At 40.6% G+C, this 15026-nt stretch overlaps 1 protein-coding gene across 9 annotated transcripts in view; it reads left to right on the top strand.

The window, feature by feature from the left end:
* Positions 1 to 15026, top strand: part of chl1b (cell adhesion molecule L1-like b) — a 727052-nt gene that overhangs the window by 698638 nt on the left and 13388 nt on the right. For 6 of the 9 annotated variants that reach the window (XM_041191219.1, XM_041191221.1, XM_041191223.1 and 3 more), the window contains 2 exons: positions 2698 to 2770; positions 13309 to 13320. In XM_041191219.1, coding sequence (XP_041047153.1) covers positions 2698 to 2770; positions 13309 to 13320 — 85 coding nt within the window. The remainder of the gene's footprint in view (positions 1 to 2697; positions 2771 to 13308; positions 13321 to 15026) is intronic. The other 3 variants (XM_041191227.1, XM_041191226.1, XM_041191220.1) reach the window with 1 other exon arrangement.

The raw sequence follows: 15026 nt of genomic DNA, 5'->3' as shown, positions 1-15026 counted from the left end.
AATAATGGACATGTCCCAACTCATGTGACATTGTCACATGAGGGGACATGTTAGGGAAATTTTACTTTTCTATTTTTAGGTTTTTTACATTTTGAGCCGATCTCCCTGAGGCAGCAGTTAGCCTCAGGGAGATGAGTGCGCTCTTTCGTGTGCATGCGTGAAAGAGCGCACTCTCGATTTTGGGATTTCCCCCCTCCCGCACAGGAAGCGCGTAGCACTTCTGTCTGGATGTCATGCTGGGCAGGCCTTAATTGGCCCACCCACATAAAATGGCACCACGCCCCCAATCAGGGGCACCAATAGGAAGTGCGCCTGTGCACGCCTACCATTCAACTTCGCTCCCGACAAGGGGAAAATGCAGCCCCAGGGGAAGGCCCACCACTGGCCTCACCATTGCCTGATTTGCTTGTGGTTCAGCAGGCCATACCAAAAATAGGCAGTGCCAGTCTCTTGCCAGCACCCCTCAACAGGATTCTGCCCCTAGTGTGCAAAACACATACCTGCCTCTGCTGAGGTCAGGTTCCCCAATTTAAACGGGAACAAAAATCAGATTCCCTCCCACACACCATTTTCACCTGGTGGTGCAGGAATTTCAAAGCCCATGGAAAACATACCAGGTTTCTGCATTTGTGAAAAAAATGGAAAGCCTGCTGAAGAGTCAGAAACATTCTGAAAGGTAAGTGTAAAGTATTTTTACACCTTTATGTTTTTTCTATTGCCCGCTGGGGCTCCTGGCCTGCCTGCCAGCCTTAAGATTGGATGGGCAGGTCCTTTAATTGTTTCAATGATCCTGTCAATGGCCTCAATTGGCTATTGACAGGTCGACGGTCCCGCAGCTGATTTTGCTGTCCCCTCACCTTCCTAAAAATTTAAATGGGCCGGGATGACATTGGGGGTGTCCGCCTGACATCATCCCTCGTCATTTTACATGTTGGCGAGCGGCCCCGCCCCCTGCTCGCCGACGACAAAATTCTGACCATCATTACCATGGCTGAACTTAGCAACTTTCCTGGCCCTGTATGACTGCTCCTTAATGCTTCCCGGAGAGTGCTGGTCACCCCGAGAATGGCCAGAGATGAATGTGCTGCATGGCTGACCTGCCAACCTGTGACATATGGCACGCTGGTCCAAACCAGGATGCTGAGATTACAAGGGGCTGTGAGCGCATCCAGCAGTGACTGCTACATGGCCAGCATTGGCGAGGAGATTGTACAACGTGTGCAGCCAACTGCTGCACGGTCCAATAAAATGGTGGCGGACTCGAAGTCTGTGCCGGTGGGGTGGGTGTGTGGGGGGTGGGAAGGTATGAAGTGGTTGGCGGCCCTTTGGTGCCAGCACGTTGCTTGCATGGGTGAGCAGGCTAGGAGCCCGACCCCAATCATATCATGGTGGCTGCGCCTGATCTCTCTCAGTTGCAGAGGCATGGTCAGTTTATACAGGTGTCCCTAATGCGTGGCTGCTTCCCTCGCTTACCCTGCCCCCCACCTCGATTGCCTGTACATGGAATGCAGCGCCAGGGCAGCATTCCCCACCCCCCAACCTCAACAATCGCCTCCGAGGCTGGCCATCATTTGCCTCTGCCTCCCCCGCCTCCCAGTGCCCCTGAGGCCTGTAAACAACAGGCAAGCTGTGGAGAATGCTGCTATTCACTCATTTCAGTTCCCCCAAAGGCCACCAAGTGCATGTCACCTGCGTGATGTTGTGAAACATATCGGAGTGCTTTCCCACCGAAGTGGACGGACAATCCAGCAGGGTTCCAAGAGCCTGGCGGGATGGCCTTTTAATTATTTTGTGATGTATTCCAATTAGCTCCCTGCCGACCGATGGCGGGAAATGCAGCCCACTGTCGGCAGGCTGAGCGGACGATCGCGATCTGCCTTCACGCCGTCATGAAGCAAATGCCGTCGTATTTTCCATGTATGGCACCTATCATGCCCGCTGCCTGTGGGCTTGGAAAATTTTGTCCATGAAGACCAACTCTGGGCAATCCAAGACAGCTTATTTTAATTTGTCTATAATCATATGCATACATGGTAGGTCTGATAAGACATTTTGCTTGTAATTTTGTGTGCTTATAAAAGGCACAATCTATATTTTGTATTACTTTTTGAATTCAAATTTTAATGTCTCATTTTATTCAGAATTATGATAATTGGTAATAATAATGGCAAAAGCATTTTAAAAATATGTCCTTCTAATTATAATTAAAAATATTCTATATAATTGTCATTCAAGTGTGAATATTATAAACAGATATACCTATTCAGCTATGGGGGACATTGATTTCTTCTTTGTTGCTGTGCTTAATACCTTTCAAGTTGCCTATCAAGCTACTTGGTAACAGGCATTTTGTGAAGTACCTCTTCCCTGTCACATCACCACACAATACATTTAAATCATAATGTCACTGAATAGGAATTCTGCATAAGCTTTTCTGCTGTTTGACTGTCTCCAAGCAGTTGTGTGAAAACATGAAATATAGGAATAAGGAGGATTGCTGAATCACAGAAAATAAAAAAAAAACTTAAGTACCTTTACCTTTTAAAGCATAATTAAAGAAGGTGAATAACACTTTTTATTTTGAGATTTTCTTTCATACATTTTCTCAAATGAACTCAGGAGTTGAAGGTCTAGAACCAAGAAACAGCAGACTAAGTTTAATTTCTGATCTCATGTGTTATTAATTTTCCCGTGCAGTTAAAGATAAAGAAGATGCTCGTGCAGATCCAGAGGCCCAACCAATGAAAGAAGAAACATTTGGAGAATATGGGTAAACATTTTTAAAGTCTTGAGGCTGATCAGAACAAATTCTTCTCCATTCTTGTCCCATTTGTCTTTTATTTCGCCTCAGTTATGCACTACTTTGTTCATTTAATTTCAGCCATTCTGGCTCTGTTGCTGTAGTCTTGAACATTATTTACTAAATTCATATTTTTTATGTTTTTCCTGTAAATCAAACTGCATGCCAAGATTTAATGAAGAAAGTTATTTTCATTCAAAATCCACTTAAATAAGGATATTGGTCATTTTTATTTTAGTGGCTTTGTAAATTAATAATCCATAGCATGTAGCTGAATAGGTTAAAATATTTTGCATTCCTTTAGCATTTTACTTTGGGCGTGATAACCTCTTACACCTGGTTGCAATAATAAATTACTACATAAAGCATGTCCATGCTGGCTCTCTGCAAGACAAGCTTCATTAGTCCTACTCCCTCACCCTTTCCTTGTAACCCTGGAAATGTGTTCCCTTTAGATAATCATCCAATTCTCTTTTGAAAGCCATGATTGAATCTGCCTCCACAACACGCTTAGGCAGTGCATTCTAGATTCTAACAACTTGCTGCATCAAAAGATTTTTCCTCATGTTGCCTATGGATTTTTTCCCCATTCACCTTAAATCAGTGTCCTCTGGTTGTCAATCCTTCCACCAACAGGAACAGTTTCTCTCTATCTACACTGTTCAGACCCCTCATGATTTTGAACACTTCCATCAAACTTTCTCTCAACCTTCGCTTTACTTTAGGTTAAAGCCTCAGCTTCTCCAATCTATCCATGTAACAGATGTCCCTCATCCCTGAAATTATTCTCGTAAATCTTTTCTGAACTCTCTTAAAAACTTTCTCATCCATCCTAAAGCATAGTCCCCAGAATTAGACACAGTTGAGGCCAAACCAGTGCTTTATAAAGGTTCCCCTTAACTTTCTTTCATTTGCACTCTATGCCTCTATTTATGAAGCCCAGGATCCCCATTTACCTCAATAACTGCTTTGTCAATCTACCCTGCCACCTTCAAAGATTTCTGCACCTGCACCCCTTTTGGAATTGTAATCTTTCTTTTATATTATCTCTCCTACCACAATGTATCATTTCAAACTTTTCAGCATCAGAAGTCATCTGCTATGTGTCCACCCATTCCACCACCTTGTGTATGTCCTTGTAAAGTCTATCACTACCTTCCTCATTGTTCACAATACATGCAGTTTGGTTTTACCTGCAAATTTTGAAATTATGCCCTGCAGATCCAAGCCTAAGGCATTAATATTAAGAAATAGCAGTGGTTTTGATATCAAACCCTGGGGGACCCCACTGTATACCTTCCTCCAGGACAAAAAACAACCATTTACCACTACTTTCTGTTCCCTGTCACTCAGGCAACCTCACACCAATACTGCCACTATTCCTGTTGGTCCATCAGAGTTAAGTAATCGTTTGGTGAATGGCCTAGATTTTGTGGTCACTGGTGAAGAAAAGGCACAAACTGATATCTTTAACATTAATTATCTTCTGAAGGAGTCAGACTCCATTCTTGTAGAATTAATTTTTCAGGCCCAAATTGTTTGTTTGGCAGTAATTATCACTTCTCATGCTGTTTAAAACTCACCTATACCTAAATGCTGCAGCCCTAATCTTTTTCACTATTTTTAATGGGAATTATTGAGCGGGCACCCCAAGTTTGCATCATTGCATTGATTTCACTGTCAAGTCCATCAGTGAAGACTCCAACACTGCACCCTGTAGAGGAGTGACATACCTCTGACAGCAACATTTTGGATCTGTATGTTTAACTGCACATATCTGGATACCAGACGTTACTGTAAAATTTATCTCATTATAAAGGTGAGCACAGTTAGCCTTCGTCATTGTTCTTATCTCAAAACCCAGCCTAGTGAGCTTTTACTAAGAGGAAATTGGACTTTTTTTTTTAAAACCTTACTTTAAAACTGTAACTCAGTTATATTTTATTCATTCTTCCATGTCACTGACAAGGCCAGCATTTGTTACTCATCCCTGATTACCTTTGAGAAGGTAGTCATGAGCTGCCTTCCCCACAGTGCTGTCAGGAAGAGAGTTCCCAGATTTTGACCCACAGTCGGTGAAGGAACAGTGATATCATTCTAACTCAGGTTGATGTGTGACTTCGAGGGGAACTTGCAGGTGGTAGTGTTCCCATGTGTCTGCTGCCTTTGTCCTTCTAGGTTATAAACAGGTCATGGGTTGGAAGATACTGTTAAAGGAGGATTGCTGAGCCGCTGCATCTTGTAGATGGTGCACGCTGCTGCCACTGCACTGGTGGTGAAGGGAGTGAATGTTTAAGGTGGTTGTTGGGGTGAAAATTGAGCGGTCTGCTTGGTCCTGGATATTGAGCGTCTTGAGTGACGTTGGAGCCTTATTCCTGCAGGCAAGTGGAAGCATTCCATCACAAACCTGATTTGTGCCTTTAGATGGTGGACAGGTTTTGGGGTGTCAGGAGATGAGTTACTCACTTCAGAGCTCCCAGCCTCTAACCTGCCCTTGTAGGCATGGTATTTATATGGCTGATACAGTTCAGTTTCTGGTTAATGTTAACCCCAAGAATTTTGATGGTGGCATTTCAGTGAAGGTAAATTCGTTGAATGTCAAGGGGAGATGATTGGATTCTCTTTTGTTGGAGATGGTCATTGCAGTCCCGACACCTCCACCTCCTGGAAAATGTCTCGGGGGTGGAATGGATCCGGGGACCAGCATGCAGGCCCTGCGGTGCTATTTTTAGCACCCACTCAGGCCTGTTCCTGCAGAGGCTGAAAATCCAGCTCATGGTCTTTGCAGTTTATTTACTGGTACCAACATATTCACTCAGTAAATTATCCATCTGCTTTGAAAACCACTAAATTTCAGGGCTTTTTCCTATTTTGTACTTGATCAATGCATTATTAATGCCAAAAATCTGTATTTATTTAAGTATAACCTGAGCAGATGAATTGTATTAAAAGGAAAACTTCAGTATTTTCTGCCAAATAGATTTCATATTTGCTCTTTGTATATTTATACAAATGATCCTAAATTCATCTTGTTGCAATGCTCATTGAATTTCTATTTCAGTTTGAATTCAGTTCATCATTATTTACTTGATACTGCTACAGTATTATATCACTGACTCTTAGTTCAATCTCATAAGCTTCATAAATGAGTGAGGGTCTTTTAACTTTCTTTTGGATAATTAATTTGAACAGAGTCATCAGGATTTATGCTTACATTTTCAATCATAAAATTTACTGGCGAGCACTTCAGATTATCTGAACCATATTTTAATAAGTTTGATGATCAGCGGATTTAAAAATAAAATCATTTGATGGAAAATACAACAGTAGGATAGTTGAACAGGGAGGGAAATAAAAATTTTTGCTCCTTGTCAAATTTCCATTGTAAGTCAAGGCTGAGTACAATATTGACTAACTATTTTTGTGAACCATACTTCCCTGTAGAACAGACATTCTATCTGTTTAAATTTTCATGTTGTAGAGTTAGGACATCATCCTTCTTGTGGAATTTTTATATTCTCCTGAGTCAGTATTAGGTTTTGTCTTTATCCTACCTTGATTGATACAATGAGAACAGAAAGCACCATCTTTCCCATTTTGTGCAATAAAATTTGGAACCCAGTTTGTTGCACATCTTTTTATTCTTTCATGGTATGTGAGTGTTGCTGGCAAGGGCAGCATTTGTTGCCCATCCCTAATTGCCCTTGAACTCAGTGGCATGCGAGGCCATTTCAAGAAGGCAGTTAAGAGCCATGGCTCTGGAGTTACAATGTAGGCCACACCGGGTAAGGATGGACATTAGTGAGCCAGATGGGTCTTTACTACAATCGATGTTAGTTGTCATGGTCACCATTACTGAGAGTAACTTTATGTTCCAGATTTATTAATTGAATTTAAATTCCACCAGCTGCCATGGTAGAATTTAAACACATATTCTCAGAGCATTAACTTGACATCTGGATTACCAGACCATTGACATTACCACTATGCCACCAATTGCTTTATGTCAGTTTTAAAAATTCTGCATAGATCACATATTATCCAGTCAACAAGACAATTGACTTCAATTAGTTTATTTAATTAAATGATAAGTGAAAACTGGAATTATTGTTTTTGTTTATCGATAGTCCTCAATAACCCTGACTTTTCATTGTAGTCCTGACCTGTGATTGCTCAATTAAATTGCTCACCAAAAGTTGCACCTTTAATATTTGTTGACCTTGTAATGTCATGATGGCATCTCAGTTACAGTGTAGAAGAAAAGGAAAATCAGTTGAACACACCTAGTGATATTGATTCATACATTAAACTACTTAACAAATGTGACTTGACTATTATAGAAAAAAATGTTACTACCCAATCAAAGGTATGTAGTTGAAATGAAGATATAGAGGTAGAAATTGATATACATCATGCTGGATTTGCACATGCAAAATCAAGAGTAGAGAGACTAATTTTGGAAGCAGCATCCTAACTGGCAATAGGCAAATTCTGAATGCCCAAGTGCCTGCTTAAAACAGGTATTCAGTTAATCAGAAGCTGGAAGCCTGATTGAGGACAACAGTGCCAAATTGGACAAAATCTGAACATAGCATGTTCCATTCCATTTTTACCACTCTACTGCAAAATAATCAGTGGCCCCTTAAAGGAACTGCTGGAGTCTGCTGAAGACACGACAACTTTGTTTTTTGTTTGCTTATCTGAATGTGGAACCAGGAGGAGCACTGCCAGCCTAGTGTGTTCACCCCTTTCCCATTCACGTCACCCTGCTCATCTGGACCTATCGAAAGACTATTTCCAGTGTTTCAGATCAAATTAATCGCTTCCAAACACCCGATAGGCATCACGTTTGTTAAATGCAAATTTGGCATACGGGGAAGACTTTAAAGATTGAAATCACTCAGTTTGTGGCCTGCCACAATGAAAGACTTGTGCTTACAGGATTACTTCTGACAGCTTGAAATCACAAAGCTGAGTGTCAATTTCAACTTTTTGGAGTTACTTTCAAGTGCTTTGAACTAACGTTCATCTTAACTCCTTGCTGGATCAGCCTTCACTGCAGCATGGAAGCAATCTGCAGCAGAAGGCTGGACCTCTGTTGAGAAACAGCAGAAGCAACATCAGCAGCAGTACTAGCTGCCTTCTTCTGAACCACATGCTGCTCCACAAGGCAGAGGGGATAGACACAAAAATCCATCTATCTATGATGTGTCCGAGCAGCAGATTGTTGCTAACATCCCGAGCCTCCAGAGCAAGTCCTCCTTCCCAGTGGAGCAGAGAGACACGCATTGTCAGTAGCTGTCGATGTGTCCATCGCTGGAGGGTCACCTCCCCCATCCCCGCGCCCCCCCCCCATATCAGCCCCTGCAAGGCGAGAGTTGTGTGTCGGTATGCCTTACGTGAAGACGAAAAAGGGACAGCATTTGTGGAGAGTGACTGTGAGGGTGAGAGATGAGATGAGTGTTGGCTGTCCAGAAAGGAATGTGAGCAAGTGCCTGAAGAGAGAGGGCTGAGTGAAGCTGCAAGGTTTATTGTTCTGAAGAGTACATTTTAGGGGGCTGGGAAAGTCAGAGGGTGGGGCTTGGCTCTTGACAGTGTTATGTCACTCACCTTTACTGCCCTCCTGAAATCCTGGATCCTCTTGGTGTACTTTCTGTAGGCTGGAGGGACCAGACTTCTACTGCTGACTTCCTTGGCCTCTTTAATATATTTCTGTTTGGTTTGAGAGGCTTCTTGGGAAACACGACCTAACTTCGGCCCCTCAGACTGAGGGTGACCAATTGTCCCGTATTTTAATTGTCCTTTATATTGGATGTTTATCGAGTCCCTTTAGGGACACCTTTTTTCCTGTATTTCTAGGACAGCCAGATTGACCCCGAGAGTCTCTAGGGTGAATTTGAGTGATTCAAACAGGACTTCGAATGAGAGAGTAGGCCTGAAGAGAGATAAGGATGTTAAGACTCAATGCTAACCTTATTTGCTAAATAATCCTCAATGTGTTAAGAATTACAATGACAACCAATTTAAGATTTCCATCGGGCTCGCTGTGTGGCACATTTGCATGTACTGGAACTACATATATTAATACACAGGACTGTCATGAAGCTATAAATGTATCTAATGTTATTGGAAATTATTTTTTAAATAGAGGGCTAGTCTGTGGATGTGTCTTAATTGTATTAAAGCCAGCTAGTCTGGGTGCTAGTGGGTGCTAGTTTTGAGATGTAAGAGAGGTAGAGTGCATTTGCATTTTGTTGAATAGAGCATTCAGGAAGGGGTGGGAAATCTGCCACCTATTTAGCAGAGACCAAGCAATGTTTATATTACTAATAAAATTGGTACTGTGAAAGGGGTTTTATTGTTAGAAGAGGTGGAGTTCAAGGGGCTGGTATTCAATGAGAGAATTTACATTCAATGAGATGTGCTTGGTATAACCGATAGCAGTTTTGTGTATGCAGGGCAGAGACAATGTAAGACCAAAGCCTGTAGGCCTACCAGTGTGTCTGCAAATAAACCAAAGTGAAAGGAACCTCATATTTAATTTGTAAAGTGAAAATGCTTTGACTGGTGTCTGCTTAAAGTCTATGGTTTGCTGTTGCCTTAGTGGAGATTAGTTTGTTAAGAGTTATGATAGTAGTAATCTGTAGCCATGTGTATATATTTAACTTGTGTAAATGAATAAATGTCTCATGTAGTTTGATATAAAAACCTCTCAAGAACTGGTGACCTGATTAAGACCATAAGACCATAAGATGTAGGAGCAGAAGTAGGCCATTCAGCCCATCGAGTCTGCTCTGCCATTCAATGAGATCATGGCTGATCTGATAATCCTCAGCTCCACTTTCCTGCCTTTTCCCCATAACCCTTGATCCCCTTACTGATTAAAAATCTGTCCATCTCAGCCTTGAATATACTTAACGACCCAGCTTCTACAGCCGTTTGCAGTAAAGAATTCCAGATTGACTACCCTCTGAGAGAAGAAATTCCTCCTCATCTCTGTTTCAAATAGGCGCCCCCTTACTCTGAGATTATGCCCCCTGTTCCTAGACTCTCCCGCAAGGGGAAACAACTCAGCATCTACCCTGTCAAGCCCCCTAAGAATCTTATATGTTTCAATCAGGTCACCTCTTATTCTTCAAAACTCCAAAGTAACAGGCCCAACTGACTCAACCTCTCCCCGTAAGAAAATGCCCCATTTCTGGGGTCAACCTCGTGAACCTCCTCTGGACTGCCTGCAATGGCAGTATATCTTTCCTTAGGTAAGTGCCCCAAACTGTTCACAGTATTCTAGGTATAGTCCAACCAGTGTCTTGTATAGTTTTAGCAAGGCTTGCCTATTTTTATACTCCATTCCCTTTGAAATAAAGGCCAATATTCCATTTGCCTTACCTATTAGCTGCTGAACTTGTATGCTAGCTTTTTGTATTTCATGCACATGGACCCCCAAATCCCTCTGTGCTGCAGCTTTCTTCAGTCTTTCTCCATTTAAATAATATTCAGCTCCTCTATTTTTCCTGCCAAAGTGCATAACCTCACACTTTTACACATTATATTCCATCTGCTACATTTTTGCCCACTCACTTAACCTGTCTATATCCCTCTGCAGACTCTGAATTTGGAGCTGCATCTCGAACATACCACTTAGAAATATAGGTTATGGCAGTTGTTTAAAGTATCCCTTTGTGATTTTTAAATAACAGTTTTACCAATAGCTGTGTCATAACAAGGACCCTGTGCTTTGCAGACAGAAAGCACATATACACACATTTCGCCTGTTTCAGCTAAACAAGATAAGTGACAGCCATTCACTGACTCATTCCTCAGGGCAATGCCTTGACTAATCAGGCTGCCTGGTTTAAAGTTCAAACAATGCTTGGCAGTTAATGGTCAGTCACAATCAATTGGTGCATTTTACTTGGCAATGCCTCTGCCAGTTAGAGTCAACTTGCCAGTCAATCCACACTGTCTTCTAATACAGTGTAAATTGATGTTTTTCCCCTTATATTTGTATTCTTGCAAAGTGTCCTGATGAATGCAAGACGAAAAACTTCCACTTTTTTCAGCAATAATCAAGTTCTGTACTACCAAACAACTAAAAGCCCAATGTACTTAGATTTAAGATAAGGAGAGGAAATCTGCCTTTAAACTGTCATAATATGCCACTAGTCAAATCTCCTTTCACAACACTGCAGCGAATATTTTATAGATTTTTAAAAATTTTATAGATTTTAATAAGCCAGCCTTTATTGCCCATCTCTAATTGCCCTTCAGAGGGCATTTAAGAGTCAACCATATTGTTGTGGGTCTGGAGTCACATGTAGGTCAGACCAGGTAAGGACAGCAGATTTCCTCCCCTAAAGGACATTAGTGAACCAGATAGGTTTTTACAACAATTGGCAATGGTTTCAGGATCGTCATCAGACTTCTAATTCCAGATGTTTATTGAATTCAAATTTCATCATCTGCTTTGGTGGGATTCAAACCTGGGTCCCTGGAATACTAGTCAGTAACAATACCACTATGCCATCACCTCCCCCAGTTGCATCATGTTATGATGTGGCAGGTGATATGTGCCAGGTGGACCGAATCCACAAGGGAAACTTGGCCACACTATCACAACAGTTTTGCAATTTGTATTTATTACAGGAAGATTTGTGCACTGAATTCAGAATTAATGAGCCCACTAACATCTTTAGAGGTTTTAAGAACTAAATTAAAGCATTTGTTAACAAAATAAAGGATTTCAAGCACATATATAATACTTAATATTATAACAAATTCCGGAATTCCTAATTAAACTGAATCCCAACTACACACCCCATTTAAGGCAACAGTCTAAAAGAGATTTTAAATTTAAATAAGCATTCCAGCAAAATTACCACAGCATCCACTCGACAATGGAATTCCAAAGGCTTTCAACACAACTTTAGTTATTGGACACAGCAGACTTCTGCAAAAGTGGCTAGAGGCTTTTCCCCAAGGCTGCTTTACACAATGTATCTTTCAAGATGTTACACGACCACCCCCAGAAGGCCTTTAATCCTTCTTTATATATATTTCTCTCTCTTTAATGTGTAAAATCATGCCTTTGGAAATTTACTTTTCTCATAATATAAAAATCTTTCATGTTGTCAATATGGCCTCTTTCCTTTTGGGAAAAGTAAACATAATAACCTTTCCCTATTTATCTTGTTAGTTGTAAACATCCTACCATCCCTTTGAAAATCAAACAACCCCTTCACTTATCTAAAAATGCAAATTTCATTTACGCTTTATCCGTGGAAACCTCATCCTCGCTTGTCCATCTCCATTTCAAAAGCCTGCTTTACACCTAACTCTTTTGATAATTTCAACCTTGCAGTCTATCTGACTCTAATTCAATTAATTCAGTCACACAGACAAACCTATCCATGCTTGGCCCCATAAGCCTACAATAATATTATGAAAAATATTATAGTTTTGTGACAAGCATAGACTTGCACTTGAGATGACCAGGGATTAAATGTTCAATAAAAAAAAAACTTTTTTTTTGGTAGTCTGATTTTTCTTGCTAGTTGTCAACATGTAAAATAAAAACAAGCACTTAGGTCAACCAGAGCATACATTTTCAAATTTAAGGTTATCACTGTGATTTCCAAAGTTGTCTGTCACTCACCTTTGGTTAGTTCAGTTAAGTTTGGTTAGCTAGTGATTAGTGCTACCCAATGGCATTTGCTAATTATACAATCCTCCTTTTTAAGAAAATTCAGCAGGAAAATTGACAGAAATGTGCTTGGTTTTGAAAGACCTCTTACAATCGATCATAAAATAACATTGACCATCTCAGAGATACCATCCTTCAGAATCGACATAAAATCAATGCCCTTTCTGCCTTTTTCACTAGTTCAGGTAGACATTCAAGATCTCAATATTCTATTCAAGGAAGAGTAAAGAGTTCTCTTGACATCCTGCCAACATTGCTTGCTCAGCGAAAACTACCAAAACAAATCAGCTTGTCATTTATCTCTTTGTTGTTTGTGGAATGTTGCAGCGTGCATAATTAATTCCTGATATGTGAATCGCTTTGAGACCTCTGTTAGAGTCTTGATCCGAAATTGCATATATCTAAGTCTTTTGAAACAGAAGTTCTGCCTGCTTTACATTTAGACAACACACATATTACATTGAAGGAAGAAAACTAAGGTCTAGAAAATTACACATAAATTTCCTACTTATGAAATTCATATCGTGTTTGGCAACAGTGAACTCTATTCTAAAGCAAGTAATTCCTCTAACAGTAGCAAATGGAAAGGAAATGTTCTCCTTGTTGCTGCAATAAGTAACAAGGAAAATATCAAAAATAATTGCACCAAGATAAATTAAGATATTATACAACTGTTGGATTTTTTTCACAATAATTTAGTTGATGGAGTAGGTCATAAACCAATGAACTATATTCCTTGCACAGCAAAGAATTTTATCTTAATGCATTATGTGCTCTGATTTTATGCTAACTGCAATGGACACAGATCTTTGGAAAGGTAAGACAATAATGGTGTTTATGCCCTGTGATATATTTTTTCACACTTTTATTGGCGATTTCATTTTTCCCTCATACATCAATTTTCCATGCTGTCAATGAGTCCTTGAAGCAATTGCCATATTTTCCTCTGTATAATGCCTCCATTTTTGATGTCAAATTTCAATTTAATTCACTATCTGAATGTTAAGTTCAAACATGATGCAGCATGTTTTCATACCACACCTTGATTTTGTTTAAAATCCATTTTGAATATTCAAATATTTGGCAGGTGATTAACAATCAAAGGGCTGCATTTCCTGATGCTACAACTGCAGACATTGCAGTACTCACACATGCAGTGTCAGGGCTTGTGAGGTCACTAGCAGTGACATCCCAGGCAGCTGTCTGCAGTAAAGGTGATGAAGATTAAATAAAGATAGAAAAGAACACACAACAGTGACATGGCTCCTTTCCACTCCTCCTGCCTGTCACCACCCCCCTGCCCCCACTCCCCAGAATTGGGGTATCTAGTCAGATACAAGGCCCATGTGATTAGTGTTGTCTTAAAAGAGAGGGGAAGGGTCTAAGATATCACTGAAAACACAGAGACAATGTTTGTCTACCAGGACACGAGAGAGGGAGAGCAGCTATAGGCAGCAGGATGCTAAGGTTCACCACACAGGAATACGTGCAGAGGCTCGCACTCAGATTGAAAAGACAAAATTCATGAGGAGTTAAAACAAGGCTGGAAGATTCAGCTAGCTTGCACTAGAGGAAGAATTTCTGTGGAAAAATACCACACTGTGAAAGACTGTTGTGAGATTAAAAGCTTCTAGGCTGAAAAAGGAAAAGAACAGAAGTAAACCCTTGGGAGCTAAGAATCACCTTGGTCTGGTTCTGCGAGAATTGAATGTCTACTTAAAGAGCAATGTAAATTATAACTGCAAAGTGTTTTGGGGCTATGTTAAAAGAAAAAGGGAAATGTTCTGTTTAAAGTATAAGTTGCTGACAAAGATAGTGTTTAATCAAAAGTGTTTTTAGTCATTTGTTACAGTAAAAGCCTTAAAATATAAAATCCTGTCATGACATCCTTTCAGCAATTAATTGGAAGTTTGAATTTCGTTTTGAAAGTTATCGGTCACTATGGAGATCGTAACACAATTCCTTTAAGATCTAGGAAGAAGACCATCAAGTCCAGGGGTCTTGTCATTCTTTAGTCCCATTAGTTTTCCTAGTACTCATTTTCTAGTGATAGTTATTGTTTTAAGTTCTTCCGTCCCTTTCCCCCCTTAATTTTCTAATATCCTTGGGATGCCTTTTGTGTCTTTTACTGTGAAGTCACACACAAAATATTTGTCCCAAGTCTCTGCCATTTCCTTGTTTTACACTATTACTTTCCCAGTTTCACCCTAAGAGACCAATGTTTATTCTTTTTAGATACTTGTACAAGCTCTTACCATCTGTTTTTAGATTACTTGCTGGTGTACTCTTATATTCTAATTTCTCCCTCTTTTTTTAGTCATCCTTTATCGGTGTTACTGACTCATGAGAGGGAGAATGGTGAAAGGAGACATGGAAGTACAAACTCCATTCAAATCGCTTCCATTTCTCACCCATTGCCTCACCTCCCTCAGTCAGTGCCCAAGATGCTCCCCATCTCATGAAGGCCATGAGTCTGCCCTTGCACAGGTGCAGGCTGTGCAGTCCTTGGCAGGGCCCTCACAG

This window comes from Carcharodon carcharias, chromosome 7 (genome assembly GCF_017639515.1).
Source record: "Carcharodon carcharias isolate sCarCar2 chromosome 7, sCarCar2.pri, whole genome shotgun sequence".
Lineage (NCBI taxonomy): Eukaryota > Metazoa > Chordata > Chondrichthyes > Lamniformes > Lamnidae > Carcharodon > Carcharodon carcharias.
Note: the sequence above shows the minus strand (reverse complement) of the source record. Positions and strands in the feature narration are given on the sequence as shown.